This window comes from Diuraphis noxia, unplaced genomic scaffold (assembly GCF_037042655.1).
Source record: "Diuraphis noxia isolate RWA-SAM2 unplaced genomic scaffold, SU_Dnox_SAM2 contig0003, whole genome shotgun sequence".
Taxonomy (NCBI): domain Eukaryota; kingdom Metazoa; phylum Arthropoda; class Insecta; order Hemiptera; family Aphididae; genus Diuraphis; species Diuraphis noxia.
The window spans coordinates 25,006,805-25,021,304 of record NW_028301713.1 but is presented as its reverse complement, the minus strand read 5'-3'; the positions used below and the strand labels follow the sequence as shown (position 1 = coordinate 25,021,304).

At 28.1% G+C, this 14,500-nt stretch overlaps 2 protein-coding genes and 1 long non-coding RNA gene across 11 annotated transcripts; 2 read left to right on the top strand and 1 right to left on the bottom strand.

The window, feature by feature from the left end:
• The first annotated feature begins 1,740 nt into the window (after positions 1-1,740).
• On the top strand, positions 1,741-4,074 carry LOC107164683 (uncharacterized). Its single transcript, XM_015512593.2, has 3 exons — positions 1,741-2,184; positions 2,442-2,602; positions 2,929-4,074. Exons 1-3 carry the CDS (start codon positions 2,093-2,095, stop codon positions 3,138-3,140), a joined length of 465 nt encoding a protein of 154 aa, XP_015368079.1. The 5' UTR covers positions 1,741-2,092; the 3' UTR covers positions 3,141-4,074.
• A 3,319-nt stretch (positions 4,075-7,393) lies between these two features.
• Positions 7,394-7,934, top strand: LOC149057119 (uncharacterized). Its single transcript, XR_016190938.1, has 2 exons — positions 7,394-7,541; positions 7,639-7,934. It is a non-coding gene; the product is annotated as an uncharacterized LOC149057119 (long non-coding RNA).
• A 532-nt stretch (positions 7,935-8,466) lies between these two features.
• Positions 8,467-14,498, bottom strand: LOC149057118 (uncharacterized). Of its 9 annotated transcripts, XR_016190931.1 has the most exons (6): positions 11,742-14,498; positions 11,518-11,654; positions 9,575-9,827; positions 9,446-9,503; positions 8,946-9,069; positions 8,467-8,862 (listed from the first exon to the last, which is right to left on the bottom strand). XR_016190931.1 is itself a non-coding variant. In XM_089223551.1 (4 exons), the coding sequence occupies exons 1-3, from the start codon at positions 11,782-11,784 to the stop codon at positions 9,615-9,617; spliced, it is 393 nt and encodes a 130-aa protein (XP_089079677.1). In that variant the 5' UTR covers positions 11,785-14,498; the 3' UTR covers positions 8,467-9,503; positions 9,575-9,614. The 9 variants fall into 9 exon arrangements, 2 of the variants coding, with proteins under 2 accessions (XP_089079677.1, XP_089079678.1); XR_016190930.1 differs by having other exon boundaries at positions 8,946-9,503; XR_016190936.1 differs by lacking the exons at positions 8,467-8,862; positions 8,946-9,069; positions 9,446-9,503 and adding exons at positions 10,655-10,709; positions 10,770-11,166 and having other exon boundaries at positions 9,691-9,827.
• Between the last annotated feature and the right edge of the window lie 2 nt (positions 14,499-14,500).

Below are 14,500 nucleotides of genomic sequence, written 5' to 3'. Positions count from 1 at the left end.
AAATGTAGATTAATTTGATTTGTGTTATATAAAATAAAAACGTGTCGAATACAGTCCACATACATAGTTTTTTTTTGATAGTATTATTCAACAATTTTCAAAATATTTTGACCTTTTTTTGAGATATTTATAGGCAACTAAATTTTTCAATTTTTCAGAAAATTTTTTTTTGAAGTGTCGATAAAATTTTTTGGGCCTAATTAAAATATTTGAAAATTTAATACAAAGTTCCTCATAAGTTGTTCTTATAGTGATTAAAAAATTATAAGAATACATAGACACAATTTTTTTTTTATTAGCATTTGAAGTTCAAATATTGACAAAAATTCGTAAAACCCATGAATATTTGAAAATTATTTGGAGTTCAAAATTCATAAAATTGTTTGTATTTATATCTAAGGTTATAAAATTACACACTAAGTTTTTCATAAGTTTTGCTTAAAATAGCTATAGAGAAAATTTGAAGCGTCAATATAGGAAAAATGGTTTGAGAGTTTGAGTTTTAAATGTTTATGAAATCGCGTGACGATAACGATTTATCCTCAAACCAGGTATATATCTATGATAATATAAGGTATTATGAATTATGATAACTACATGCAATGTTTCTGAAAAAATTGATTAACCATGCCTTATGCAAAATGCGTCCTAATTGAAAAATAAAATATTTGTTTCAAAATAGAATACCTATATGACAATATTTAAATATAATATATCCTAATAGACTGACAAATCATCTCCGTTCAGAATCGTTTTTCGTATACAATGATACCTATCATTGCATTCAAATTTAACCTACCATAGTCAGAGGTCCACGTCCACCCCAACCCCTAATGTACAGCAGAGCGACATCCACTAACTCTCTTTTTTCTTTTAAATCTAAGATTTGAAAATTTTTAATAATCTATAATATATCCTAGGTAGACAGGATAAGACAAATCATTGGATTCAAATTTAATTCCATCCATTACAGTAACCCACTTGTAACCTACTGTTGTCTGTACAGCAAAGCGACATCCACGACTTGCGCGCTTTTTTTTATTAATTTAACATGATAAATTAAATAGGTATGTCAGCAATATGCTAGTTTGCAACTATTTCCGCGCAAATATGGCTGCTGACGTTCGCCTCTTCTCATTGGACTAAATACTACTCGTGATAACGTAATAGCGCGATACTTTATAGCGTTTTCCACCACACTGCACTGACTGCACCAGTACATATTTTTATGTTCCATCTGCGAGATTAATGTGCACTGAGTGGACTTTTTTATGTTTCACCTCAATGCACCACGTCAGTTTTTTGCACTCGGTGCAAAGATAATCGCACGAGGTCTTGGAGCTCGTGCGCATTATCATTATCATGATAAGTACTGCAATACCCCTTGAATATTTTATTATCTTTATATATCAGTAATAAGTATAGATTTTATGTTTCGTCTACATTTGCACCAGCCGGTGTTGGGACGATTATCAGTGAACTGTGCCAGTTCTACCTTGGTGCAATAGTGCGGCGTGGTGGTCCACCACTGGTGGAAAACACTATTAGTACTGATCACGGACTAAGATATATCTTAGTCCGTGGTACTGATACAATAATAATTGATAATAGGCGAACGACGTACGCCATTTTGTGCGTATCACTAAGTTGCTGACATACCTATTTATTTTGTCATGTAATTTAATACATATTTTTATTTTTATAGGTCTATGGTCTATGGATACCATCAAGATAGTTGATCAGAATTGATAAGTGGTTCTGTGATAAGTGATAAATGTTATCTTTTGATAATATCCACAGATATATAAAATATAAAAATACAAATAACATTGCAGACTGCTGCAGAGTAGAAACTATAGAAGTTCTTTATGATCTTAGCTAACTGCTAATACAAATTTCTAATACTTTCTCATTTTGACTTGAAGTATTGAACTATAAAAGTTGAAGACCATGATCCATTAAACCCAACTATACTAATCACTAATTACTACTATTTGGTTTTAAAAAAGTGTTATTATTTTAAACGTGAATATTTATCATTAATTGTCAAAGCCTCGGTATGTACTGTGTGTCTATTGTCTATTAAGGTTCTATGACCAAAAATACTTGTTCCTCGTCGAATTACTTCGTCATATCGATCACATTTATAAATATGTGTAATCGGTCTACAACTATTGATCAAATGTAAGTTTTTTATGTTTTACCAAAATTAATTATTGTATATGATGTACCTGTCGAGTTTATATACTTGTAAAGTATTTTTTAAATCTCTTGAATCCGTACCTAGTTCAACATTACAGGAATTAAGACCACAGGTTGTGAGAAATTTCATATAATCTGTGCTAAAATTATTGAAGTTTCTATTACCCTTACATTAATTTATTAATCATTCACTATTAAAATATATAATATTGTTTTCTGATGTTATCCTTACTATTCAGTGTTAAAGACCGGTTATGTATACGACTAATTGAAACCAAGTGGGTCGACAAAGTAGAAAAATTAATTTATGCTGTACTCAAAAAACGAAATAAAAAGGATCAAGATTTAACTACTGTTAAATTTGAAGAATTGTACCAAGAAGTTTCTGCAAAGGCTCGTGGTATGTGTTAACTGTTATGAATTAATCAAACAGATTTATTTTTTATCTAAAATTCAGTATTACAAGTATATTATATTATTTGAAAATGTTTTAAATAATTATATACAATTAATATGTTTTTTTAACAACTTGAAACCATGTAAAAAAATATTTTGAAAAAAGTCAATACTTTTTGAAATAATGAGTGTTTTATGATAAATCAATCACGGTGTATACTATAGTTATTTTTACTTTATATAATCCATGGTCTAGGTACTCATCAATTATATTCAAACACTTCAAACTATAAATTGTGTGATACATTTTGTATTTTATTTTATTTTTAGATGCATTACCTATCGAAATGGAAACCGAGTTACATGAAAAAATGGAAGACTTTCTATCATCAAATATTGATGGAAGTGATAACCCTTATACTATGAATTTATCGGCGTCTAATTCTTCCTGTGCATTAAATGTTGATACACATTCTGATAATTCCTCTCATATGTTAATTGATTCCTTTGATAGTAATTTAGACGTTACTACTAATGGATAAACAAAAAATTATTAATATTCGTATTCACTGATTAAAGTTATTGGATGTAAATTGTACAGTAGGTAATTTTAAAATGTCAAGTTTCTAATTAATGTTTTGTATCATATCCCTAACATTTTGAAAAATCATTAAAAATCATTTTAGGTGTATCTAAAGACTAAAAATAATGATATTTTAATAATTGAATTAAAATCTATTTTCTTTTACTATGCAAACAAATTCACTTTAATTTTATAATTTATAAGTACTTACCTGTAATGACTAAACTAGATTTTCTAATATTGAATAGGTATGCATTTCATTCAACCAAATATCTTTTACGTTAATAAACTAAATAATAAGATAACTGCAAGTGGTGTAACCTGAAAATGCATATAACTTGAAAATGGTAAGTCTATGAATTAGTAGTAGCTCTTTCCCCCACACCCATCATTTGGTTTTCATTCATAGAACGTTTATTATTAACAAGTTTTCACGTAATTTTAAATCATCATAAAAATGTTGAATTTTTCAAGTTTGATATTTTAAATTTTAATTCATGTTACATACAAATATCAACCTATTTGTTTAAATATTAATTACCAATGAATTTTTTATTTGTGTATAGTAATACAAAATAAAAAACCTTTTGAATTATATCATATTCAATTGAAAATTCACTGAAAAATGTAGTTTTATCAATTACTAAATAAATTACCTTGAAATTTTGAAACAAACTTAATGTTTTACAAAAATCTACTTTGTATCCTTACTTATGAAATTTATCTAACTGTAATAGTATTTAAAATACTTAAAATATTATAAAACAGTATAATTTAAAATTTTGCTGAACCAGTAGAATCTCTTAAACTGTGATCACATTAAAAAATTATTTTATCAAAATGTAATTGAATATATATTATGTTAATATTAATAAAAAATATATTTATGTATATTTGCTAATTTATTTAATCCATAAGTCTGTGATACTTAATTTTCCTATTTTACTGATTAAATCCGCAATTAAGAATATTTTTTTAGTTTTATTAAATTAGAAGTTGGAATAATTCAACTTAAGCTACTAAAAGGCAATTAAAATATACTACAAAGAAATACACACTATGTCACTATATGTATACAATACCTCAGAATATTCATTGATGATACTTTTGGGTAATCATAATGCATTGGTATATCATGTTTTACATGCAGTGATTAGCATTACCACAGATTATATATTTATTTTTTATATATTGCTCTTCAAAAAATTACTAATGCTCCACCCTTTGTTTCAAATTACACTATACAATATAATGACCTATCAATTAAAACCGTGACAGAAGAAGCTATACGTTTCTACAAAATCTTTCATGCCCGGCTGCAAACACACCAAAACCCACTCATTAAAGACCTATCCACCCAAATGTTAACTGGCAACCCCTAGCGTCGATTAAAAAGGAGCTGGTGCCGTGACTTGCTAGGGAACTAATATCAAAAAAAATCAGTATTTATAAACATAGCTAGTTTTATACAACTTCCAGTCAAGTACCATTAATGGGTGGCTTCTTACTCATGTACTCATGTATTATTGTAACCCTTATCAAATATGCTAATTGTGCATAATTGTACAGATTGTATATATTATTGTGTAAATAAAAAAAATTAAATATTTTATATAATCTGTGGTATTACTTTATATCTTTGTTCTTTGTAATATACTAATATGTCTAGTACCAGATGGATGGTATTACATTGTGGGTAATACACAATAGTAACTGTAATCATGTAAGAAATCACTATTCTTTCTGTAACCAATAAGGGATGGGGGAAGGCAATTGAACCATAAAAAAATTTACATGAGTAATAAATATTAATATAGATTGTACCTACTATATAGGTACCTAAATCACAAATAAAGAAAAAAAATTCTGAACATCTAAAATAAAATTTTTATTGTAAAATTAAAAATAAGTAAGTGTATAATACCTATTTACTTATCAACTTTTGCATAATACATTATAAATAAATTCAGCCATATCAAATTTATGCAAAATAATATGTATATTGCAAACCGAAAATTTAAGACACTGCACAGATATTATTTTAGCCTATAGGAAATAGACGTGCAGTTGAAATATTAAACACACGGATTATTGATATAGTAGGTATGTACCATTGATTATAGGATAGATCTATTCTATAATCAATGGTATGTACCTATAGAGATTAGAAATATCTATATGACTATATATACAGGGTGATTTTTTTATCATGAACCACTCATTATTTCAAAAAGTATCAATGTTTTTTAAAATATTTTTTTACAAAGTTTCATATTGTTAAAAAAACAACGTTTTTATGAAAAAATTATATTTTTTAATATTTTTTATCCTTATAATTTTTTAAGTTTTTTACTTTTTTGAATGGCAACCTAGAGTTTTAATTTCATATTCCAAAGCAGAATATTTTTCTAAGTATTTTGATACGTAAAAATCGAATTTTGGACGAATAGTTCATGAGTTATAAGTATTTAAAGTTTAGATTGGCGGAGTGGAGTGGTACGGGGTTACCCCGCAAAATGTTTGTCCACTACTCCGCTTGTCTAAACTTTAAATACTTATAACTCATGAACTATTCGTCCAAAATTCGATTTTTACGTATCAAAATACTTAGAAAAATATTCTGCTTTGGAATATGAAATTAAAACTCTAGGTTGCCATTCAAAAAAGTAAAAAACTTAAAAAATTATAAGGATAAAAAATATTAAAAAATATAATTTTTTCATAAAAACGTTGTTTTTTTAACAATATGAAACTTTGTAAAAAAATATTTTAAAAAACATTGATACTTTTTGAAATAATGAGTGGTTCATGATAAAAAAATCGCCCTGTATATATTATTTTTAGGTCATTCTATTTGTATTCATCGTTCGAGGTTAGACGTAAGATATCTGACATAATATTATTATTTATTTATGATCTCCTAAATAACAATATTGAATGTACCGAGTTGTTAAGTAAGATTGGTATATTTAACTCATAATTATTCAATTAGAAGCTCTAATTTATTTTTTGTGCCTTTTTAAAAAAAAAAATTTGTACTGACTCTTTTTTCCCGAGAGCGCTTTCGTTATGCAACTTAATTTGTAATGATGTTGATTTTTTTTTTATGTCTCGTGAGTGTATCAGAATGAAAGCTTTGATTTTTTTTCTAGTTAAATCATAAGTAATATACTAACACAATTTATGTATTATACCACTTAATTTAAACAAAACTTTCATTGTACCTATATATTATATTATATTTTCTTTATGTTATTAAATTGAGATGATTATTTTATCTTCTTTTGTTAAAGGACTTGTCCCGTAAAATTGTTATAAATAAATAAATAAATATATTATTAGTAATTAGATAATAATAGTTTTCGAGCGGTGGTGTACGCTTGAGGGGGGGGGGGGGGTTGTCAGGAAGAAATGTCGCCACCTTATACCGTTTAAAGTATCTTTTAAAATTACAAAACGATGACTAAAATAAATTTATGTGGTATCACGATCCTCCCATTTAAAAAAATCATGGGTACGCCACTGATGCACAGTAAATAACTAAATTTAATCATTGCTCGACCTCGTGGGATTTGTGGCCATAGGCCTATTAACTAGTTAATAGTTTGTAGCCCAATAATGGATGGAATCACCAGGTTGTTAATAAAAAATTAAAAACAGCTATTGGTATTTGGTAGAATATTCACATTCTCAACACCTTTTTTTTTATCCTTGTTCAAAAACCAGGAACGGGTGGGATCTGTTCATAACAATTGGTACTGCATCGTTTATTCACCAACATAAAATATTTTCAATACCTGCTACAACCTACAACCCCTATACAGTAACCGCCGAAAATATAATAAGCTCCCGAGTTCTATTTCTATTATTATTTATTATTACTTACCAATTAATACAATTATACTGTGTATATAATCACATAATTATTTTTTAAAAGCATTCTTAATTCTTATGCGATAAGACTCCGTTTTTACTCTTTAGAGATATCGTTACGTGTAAAATTGCAATAGTTTCGAAAGTGATGCTACCTATTTATCAGATATTTGGATAGATATCATTGTTATAATTTAAAATAACAATATATCCCTAAGATTTAAATAGGTAATAGATGGTAGTAAATAAATAAATAAAGATATAACGCTTACGTATACAGTGTGTTCACGATATGAGGTATCACTTAATATTTCCTCTGGACCTAACCTCTGACCTTGAATTGAAATGGGATTTTCGGGAGGTAATAGGGAGTACCTAAATACACATTGTGAGGCAAAATTCAAATTTGTAACTCTCTCGGTACACGCATGCGCAATACAACTTACTTTTTTTTAATGGCAACACCAATTTTTTTATACGGATTCAGGTAGAGTATTTTTTTCAAACAATTTTTGTACAAAAAGTTATTTTCTAATTATAAAATTGGCAAAGTTACAGTATGGTCAAATTTAATATTTATGTAGGTATGAAACTTGCTTATTCGAGCGACTATCAGATTATTATTTGTCATCGTTGTCATCATCTCAAAAGGCTGTCGCCGTTCCAGCCTGGACTCAACGGGGGAGCAGCAGCACAGGTTTCACCTTTTTTTTTGTATAATTGTTGCACATTGAAATTGTATTTTTGTGTAAGAAATCAAACCTTTTGATTGACATAATATATTATTATTTATTATTGTCTTTCCGCGTACGGGCCCGCGTAATTATTATTATTATATTTATATTTATTGTTGACAATAAATATCTGGCACCCATATTAATTAATAATTAGTAATTAACTATACATATATTATATTATTAATTAATTGTTACACCGTAGGTTACCCTCCTTCCCGTCCATCATCACTGCACAAGTCCTTACCGCTAATCGCGGATTATAAAGTAGGAGCGGACGGCGAACAATTATTTTAGATACTTATATAGAATTAAAAGATTTTTAAATACAAAATTCTTCCAATTTACAGCTTAAGCCTTCGCTCAGTATTGGAAAATTTCTTTAAAATGTCTTCTTTGTTAAGAAAGTTTGACAAATCTCTTTCAATTGCTATGATAGACAACTCTATTTAGTAACATGGTTGACCTTATATGTAGGTGTTTATTCGACGCATTGCTGAAAATGTTCTCTCACAAGATGCAGAACTCGTTTGAATTGAAAGCGCCAAGTATAGCATTTTATATAAATTTGGGAAAACAGATTTTCCACAATACTCTTAATAGCCGCTTTAAATGATCCTGAGGATTGTTAATATTTTTCAATTGATCATAATAATTTTTTGCCACCAAAAGTTCAGATTTTAAGTCAATTTCATTAATATTTAATAAAGCCTGAAAACATAAGAAAACAAAATCTAACTAATAATATAATATTAATGAATAATATTGCCTATATGGCTACATATGGCTTAATAATTTATCTTAGGCTGGTTAACAAAAATTTCACTTATTTGTTTATAGTCTAGATTAATGAAGTTATCAATAGATATGACCAGTTTAAGACTATCTGGTGAAAATCTGTGTTTCATGTTAACTATAAGTCTATAATACTATCAAACATAGGATAAAAAGCATGGTTTTTTCAATATTCTTGGGCATTATCCTCATAATGAATACCTCCACCATCTACACCAGTGGCAGTTGAAACATGAAAATCCATTAATGCAGCAGGCTCTTGTATTTTTCTCTTTGATACTAACAAAAAATTAAGTTTCATAATTTATATTTAATATTAGTTATCATTTTTATTTTATAAAGTAGGTATTCAAAATACTCACGAGTCAAATCTATATTATTTTCAACTGAAAATGTGACTATTTCATTCCAAATGTCTGATAAGGAATCTTAATTTCTACTATTTTCAAATGTATTTAATTCCATTAATAAGAAAAGCTGTTTCACCTAATGTCCCATTTGTATTTTGTAATTTATTGCTTAAAATCAGTGGCGCCAAAATATATATTTACCTATGACAGCTTTCATAGGTGATTTTAGTAGGTAGGAGTGTTACTTTTGTCATTCTAAATATATTACAATATGGATAATTGCATGTATTAGACATTACTGTAAATTGTAAACTAAAAGTTGGTAATATTTCATAAAAACTATAAGGTAAGGTAATTATAAGAAATAGATGGGTGTCGAAATTTTATGTGGAGGTGTCTGATGTCATAGGTAAAATTTTAAAAATTAAAATTTTAATTTTAATATATTAATTAAAATTTTAATTTTAACTTTGGCGCCACTGCTTAAAATATGAGTAATACCCGATACCTACATAATTTATAATAGGAGATGAACAATAAAGGAACCATTTTGTATCATTGCTAAAATTCCTACAAAAATTATAAAATATTACTTATGAGTTATTGTCTCTTAAAATGTATTTAATAATTAATATACCAACCAATCGATCTGGAGATATCTCTATCATTGTTTTCATCGACTCAATTTTGTAAAACAGTTACAATAGATTTAAAATTTTCAATAACTGCGTTACTATTCTTATAACGACATATCCATCTTGTATCACTAATGGCAGTAAGTGTAATTTTTTTCATATTCAAATTATTTTGCATGTCTTGCAGTTTTGTATTGTTTGAAGGTTGTGAGAAATGCACATAGATAGATACTAATGCATTGAATACAGTTCTAGATTGCTAAATAGAAAATATATTAGTCTACATGAATTAAATTATAAAATACAGTAATTTTATTGTTAAGTATAAGTAGTATAACTATAAATTATAATAAAAATAAAGGTAAAATAACTAATCTTTCTGTTTTTACACATATTTAGTATAACCAAGTTAAGTTTATGTGCCATGCAATGTATATGGATAGCATTTTATGGATAATAATCTTTTAGCTTCTTTTGTACACCACCTCTATAACCTGACATAACACTTGCTCCATCATAACTTTGTGCAATAATTGGTATTTTATCCAAGTTAATTATTTTTGAAAATGAAATAATAGCCGATGAAAAAGAATCCACATTTTGATTAGAAGAAACATCCACAAAACCCAAAAAACGCTCACAAATGTTTAAGTCTTTAGCATATCTTATACAAATTGACATATAGGTACTCTTGTTTATGAAATCTAAATAGCCATTAAATAAGTATTAACGAAAATAAGTTTTAAAAGTTTTAACTTAAGTCTTTAATAAGTAATAATCAATTACCTGGATTCATCACACATAATTGAAAAAAAAGATACTTCATTAACTTCATCAGACATCAACTATAATACCTATTCAATAAATTGTCTGCACAGATATCAATTTAGCTCATTTTGTATTTTAAGACTAGTATAATTGATTATATCATTACTAAATAAATCATTGAAGTTAGAATTATAGTCAAAAAAAAGCTTACACATCTCTTTAAAGTTTCCTTGAATATTAAAATTAAAATTACACGAGAATAATACAAACTATTCTATATTATTGACATACAATAAGATAAGTTGTTAACAGTTTTACCTTGGTTTCGTGAAGTATCGCTTTCATCATGGACTCTAAACGCTAAACCTTGGCGCTTAAGAAATAATAAAATATCAATGAAACCTTTAATATAATTTTGATTTTTAAATATTACTTCACGGTGGGCATTACACAATGCAGTGTGTATAGGACAGACTGATCTGCTTTTTTACACAAAGACCATTTTGTCATACAATTTATATGGTAGATAGAAGCTGAGTAAAGTTGAAATTTTAATTTGGAACCTTTACCAATACCTTTTTAGACCCACTAAGCTGTAAAATAATTTAATACAAATATAATATCTATTAATTTTTAAACAAAATAAAATATTTGTCTGTATGTAAATTTCAACTTAATTTTTTCCAGTTATTTAACCCTTTTGAGGTAAATGTTTTTTCTGAAGGCTTAGTACCAAACATTCGACAAGGAAAGCAATAAACTGAATCAGTTTCTAAGCTGTATTCTAACCAATTAAATTCAGCAAAATAAGATCCAGAAAATCCACGATTCTGGAAACCATAAGACATTTTTGGATATCTCTATAGTAAAAATAACTTATAAAGTTATAAATGACTAGAGTTAAAGCATAGGTATTTTAAAATGTATTAACATCACAATAAATTATATAGGTATATTATATATTTACTCAATAGTAAACTAATAACAAAGAAGTACCTTCTGTCATCTCTATTTTTATGTCAAAACATTGCTATACCTACCTATGTAGTAAACTAGTAACCAGTAGGTATTGGTAACTATTTAGTGAACCTTAGTGAAGTTTTACTTAAATATATACCTATATATACCTAAGTATATACCTTTATATTTAAATGAATACAAAAAGTAAAATATTTCCTTACTTGAAGTTTTGTCTGAATTGTTCCTGTTTCTATGTTTCCCAAATCTTTAGGGCCCATCGGATCATGACTTAGTTCATGTGACTGTACCAGTGGTTTAGTAACTGTGCTAAATATTGTACTATTTGAACCAGGAGCATCTGTAAGACGATAGTAAAGAAATTAAATCATTTACTACTACCTAACTTATAAATTATTATTTTATTAAGAAACAAATTGTGTCTTACCATGTGGATAACCATTACTTGGAGTTGATTCCTGGTTCTTCATTTTAAAAAATTTAAAATATCGTTTTTTTTTTCGACATGACTATGTAGGTTACTAACACCGAGCGCGTAAAATGTAAATCGGTAATGAACACGATTAATTATTTAAATAATTAAACTATACGCGGATTTCGGTAAAAAACTGTTTTAATCAAGTGAAATAGAAAATTTAATAACGACTGATTTATTTTACTTACAGAAGGACGAATAAGATTTACATAGCAATATTTTATGAACGCAGTTCGATTAAAAAACATTACTCAAATATAAATTGAAGATTTAATATATCAAACAATTGTTGTTAGTTATATTTTATATTCATATACGTCATAGACTTAAAGTCTCTACGAATAAATGTATAGATAACCAGGTATATGTGGGTCGAGGATCTCCGATCCATCACTAAAAATCCAGATAGTCAGCCATCCGAGAACTAGCGGCATTGGCTGATGCTTGACTTCAGGGCACGTTTGGGACTGTGATTTCAACCACCGAGCCACACACATAGTTGGTTTTTTTAAATATTCACTCAATTACTGTTAGCCGTTAGGTTAAGTTAAATTTTATTTTACTGATTTATCATAATGTGTATAGTATAACATATAGTAATGTAATAACACAAAAATAAAAGAAAAGAAAAAAAATAAAGAAAAAGGGAAAAAAAAAGAGGGGGATATTGAAAATAAAATTAATAATGATAATAATATAATACAGCTAATAAATATAACTAAGGCTCCTGCGTCCTGCCAATAGTTATATTAATTAGAGTAAGATATTAGAAATAAAATTAATAATAATAGGTAATATAATACAGCCAATAAATATAACTAAGGCTCCTGCCAATAGTTATATTAATGAGAGTAAGATATTAGAAATAAAATTAATAATAATGATATCAATATAATATTATTCAATATAGTAATGTAGTTATTTATTATTTATTTATGGGAGATGAATTGGTCTGAATAAATTGTAAGGCAAACACAAGGGACACAAGCCTTGAATGAATGCCTTAAATATATTTACAAGTTATTAATTATTTTTAGTTATCTTAACATATGTCTTATTGTTTTAAATTTGCGTAATTACCTTCCTCCTGATCGTCGGAGGGCTCTCGAGGTTGTGATTCGAGAACGATCAAGTATACCGATGATAAAATTATTGGTTATCAATTTATTAAATTATAATAATTTAATAAATGAAATGTGATACCTGTATATAACTGTAACTATATGAATATGGATGCGCATGCACCTTACCTTATCCGTAGCTGTCTGAAGACGCAGTTGACGTAATAAGGACGAAAAGAATTATTTTAAACACTCAAAAAGAAATAACGGAACACTGATTAATTTCGTCTTTTTTTATAAGGAAACGGCACAGTTGTCGCTCGCAGGATCTTGAGAGTGTGTGTTGGTTATCAGTGATGTGCTCCTGCACTGTTCTGTTTAAGTGGTGCTCGTGCACTGATGAGATTTTGGTCAAGCCCGCCAGAGCCACCGGCGGCCCGATCAAAGGTGTCGGTGTCTCCAAAGAAAATTGTCTTATTCTTTGGCGACAGAGACCCTGACCTGACCATCCCTTATCTCCGGCGGCACATGAAAGAAATTGCATGTGTTGCGCCGTACCGTTATAATCCCGTACAGTGTCCTGTACGTGACTAGACAATGGGAATCGTTCCAATCATCAGTGACTTGATTTGTTGGGGTTTTTTAGAGTATATTACATGCGTGCGACAACTTTACCGTTATTTAATTTATTGCATGAAAATAACGAATTTACAATTATTATGATACGTGAAAACGAGCATATCATTACAGTAAAATAAAATTTAACTTAACCTAACAGAAATTGAGTGAATGTTTAAATAAACCAACTATGTGTGTGGCTCAGTGGTTGAACTCACAGTCACAAACGTGCTCTGAAGTCAAGCATCAGCCAATGACGCTAGTTCTCGGATGGGTGACTATCTGGATTTTTAGTAATGGACAGGGATCCACGAACCACAAATACGTGGTTATCCATTTATTCGTAGAGACTATGAGTATAAAATAAAACTAACAACTATCATTTGATTTATTAAATCTTCAATTTACTTTTGAGTAATGTTTTTTTATCAAACTGCGTGCATAAAAAAATTGTTTTACTTTAATGATTTATCACAATGTGTATAGTATCTGTCTTGATATCGATTAAATGGTAACTTTGAACCTGATCTTTTAATAAAGCTTTGACCATTTCTACATCGGCTTTCACAGTTAATCGTTTAATTTCTTGATCATTTTCTGATTTTCTGTATTCCTTAAACTGTCCCCAAATGCTTGATCCTTTGAGTATAGCTACGGTAAAGATTGCTAAGCTTATAAATTTAAACATGATGTTCAATTTTATGTGGCAAAGTGTTAAATTTGAAATAGTTTCTGACTTGCAAGTAAAATTTTGATTTGATTAAAAATGTATTAATAACAGTTTTGGTATCCACGCTATAATATTAAAAAGGGAATTATATTATTTATTATTAAATCATAAAATATTCTTAGATACTGTTGCCCCGTTACCGTTCCTACAACGACCGGTGGTTGTCGTAACGACTCGAGTGTTATGTTTTAGACAGGAGTGTAATGAGTTATCCAAATATTATACAATAAATAAATTATATATTAAGTGAAAATAAATCTTAGGTGTGTATGACACCGATCTAAATCTATTTTAAACAATAA

Bases quoted from the DNA above. Each gene is read 5' to 3' on its own strand.
- LOC107164683 (XM_015512593.2), top strand. From the start codon at position 2,093: ATGACCAAAAATACTTGTTCCTCGTCGAATTACTTCGTCATATCGATC. The intron at 2,185-2,441 runs GTAAGTTTTTTA...CTTACTATTCAG, and splicing joins TCTACAACTATTGATCAAAT to TGTTAAAGACCGGTTATGTA. The intron at 2,603-2,928 runs GTATGTGTTAAC...TTTTATTTTTAG, and splicing joins AGTTTCTGCAAAGGCTCGTG to ATGCATTACCTATCGAAATG.
- LOC149057118 (XM_089223551.1), bottom strand. From the start codon at position 11,784: ATGAAGAACCAGGAATCAACTCCAAGTAATGGTTATCCACATG. The intron at 11,655-11,741 runs GTAAGACACAAT...ATCGTCTTACAG, and splicing joins AAGTAATGGTTATCCACATG to ATGCTCCTGGTTCAAATAGT. The intron at 9,828-11,517 runs GTAAGGAAATAT...TTTTCTATTTAG, and splicing joins CAATTCAGACAAAACTTCAA to CAATCTAGAACTGTATTCAA.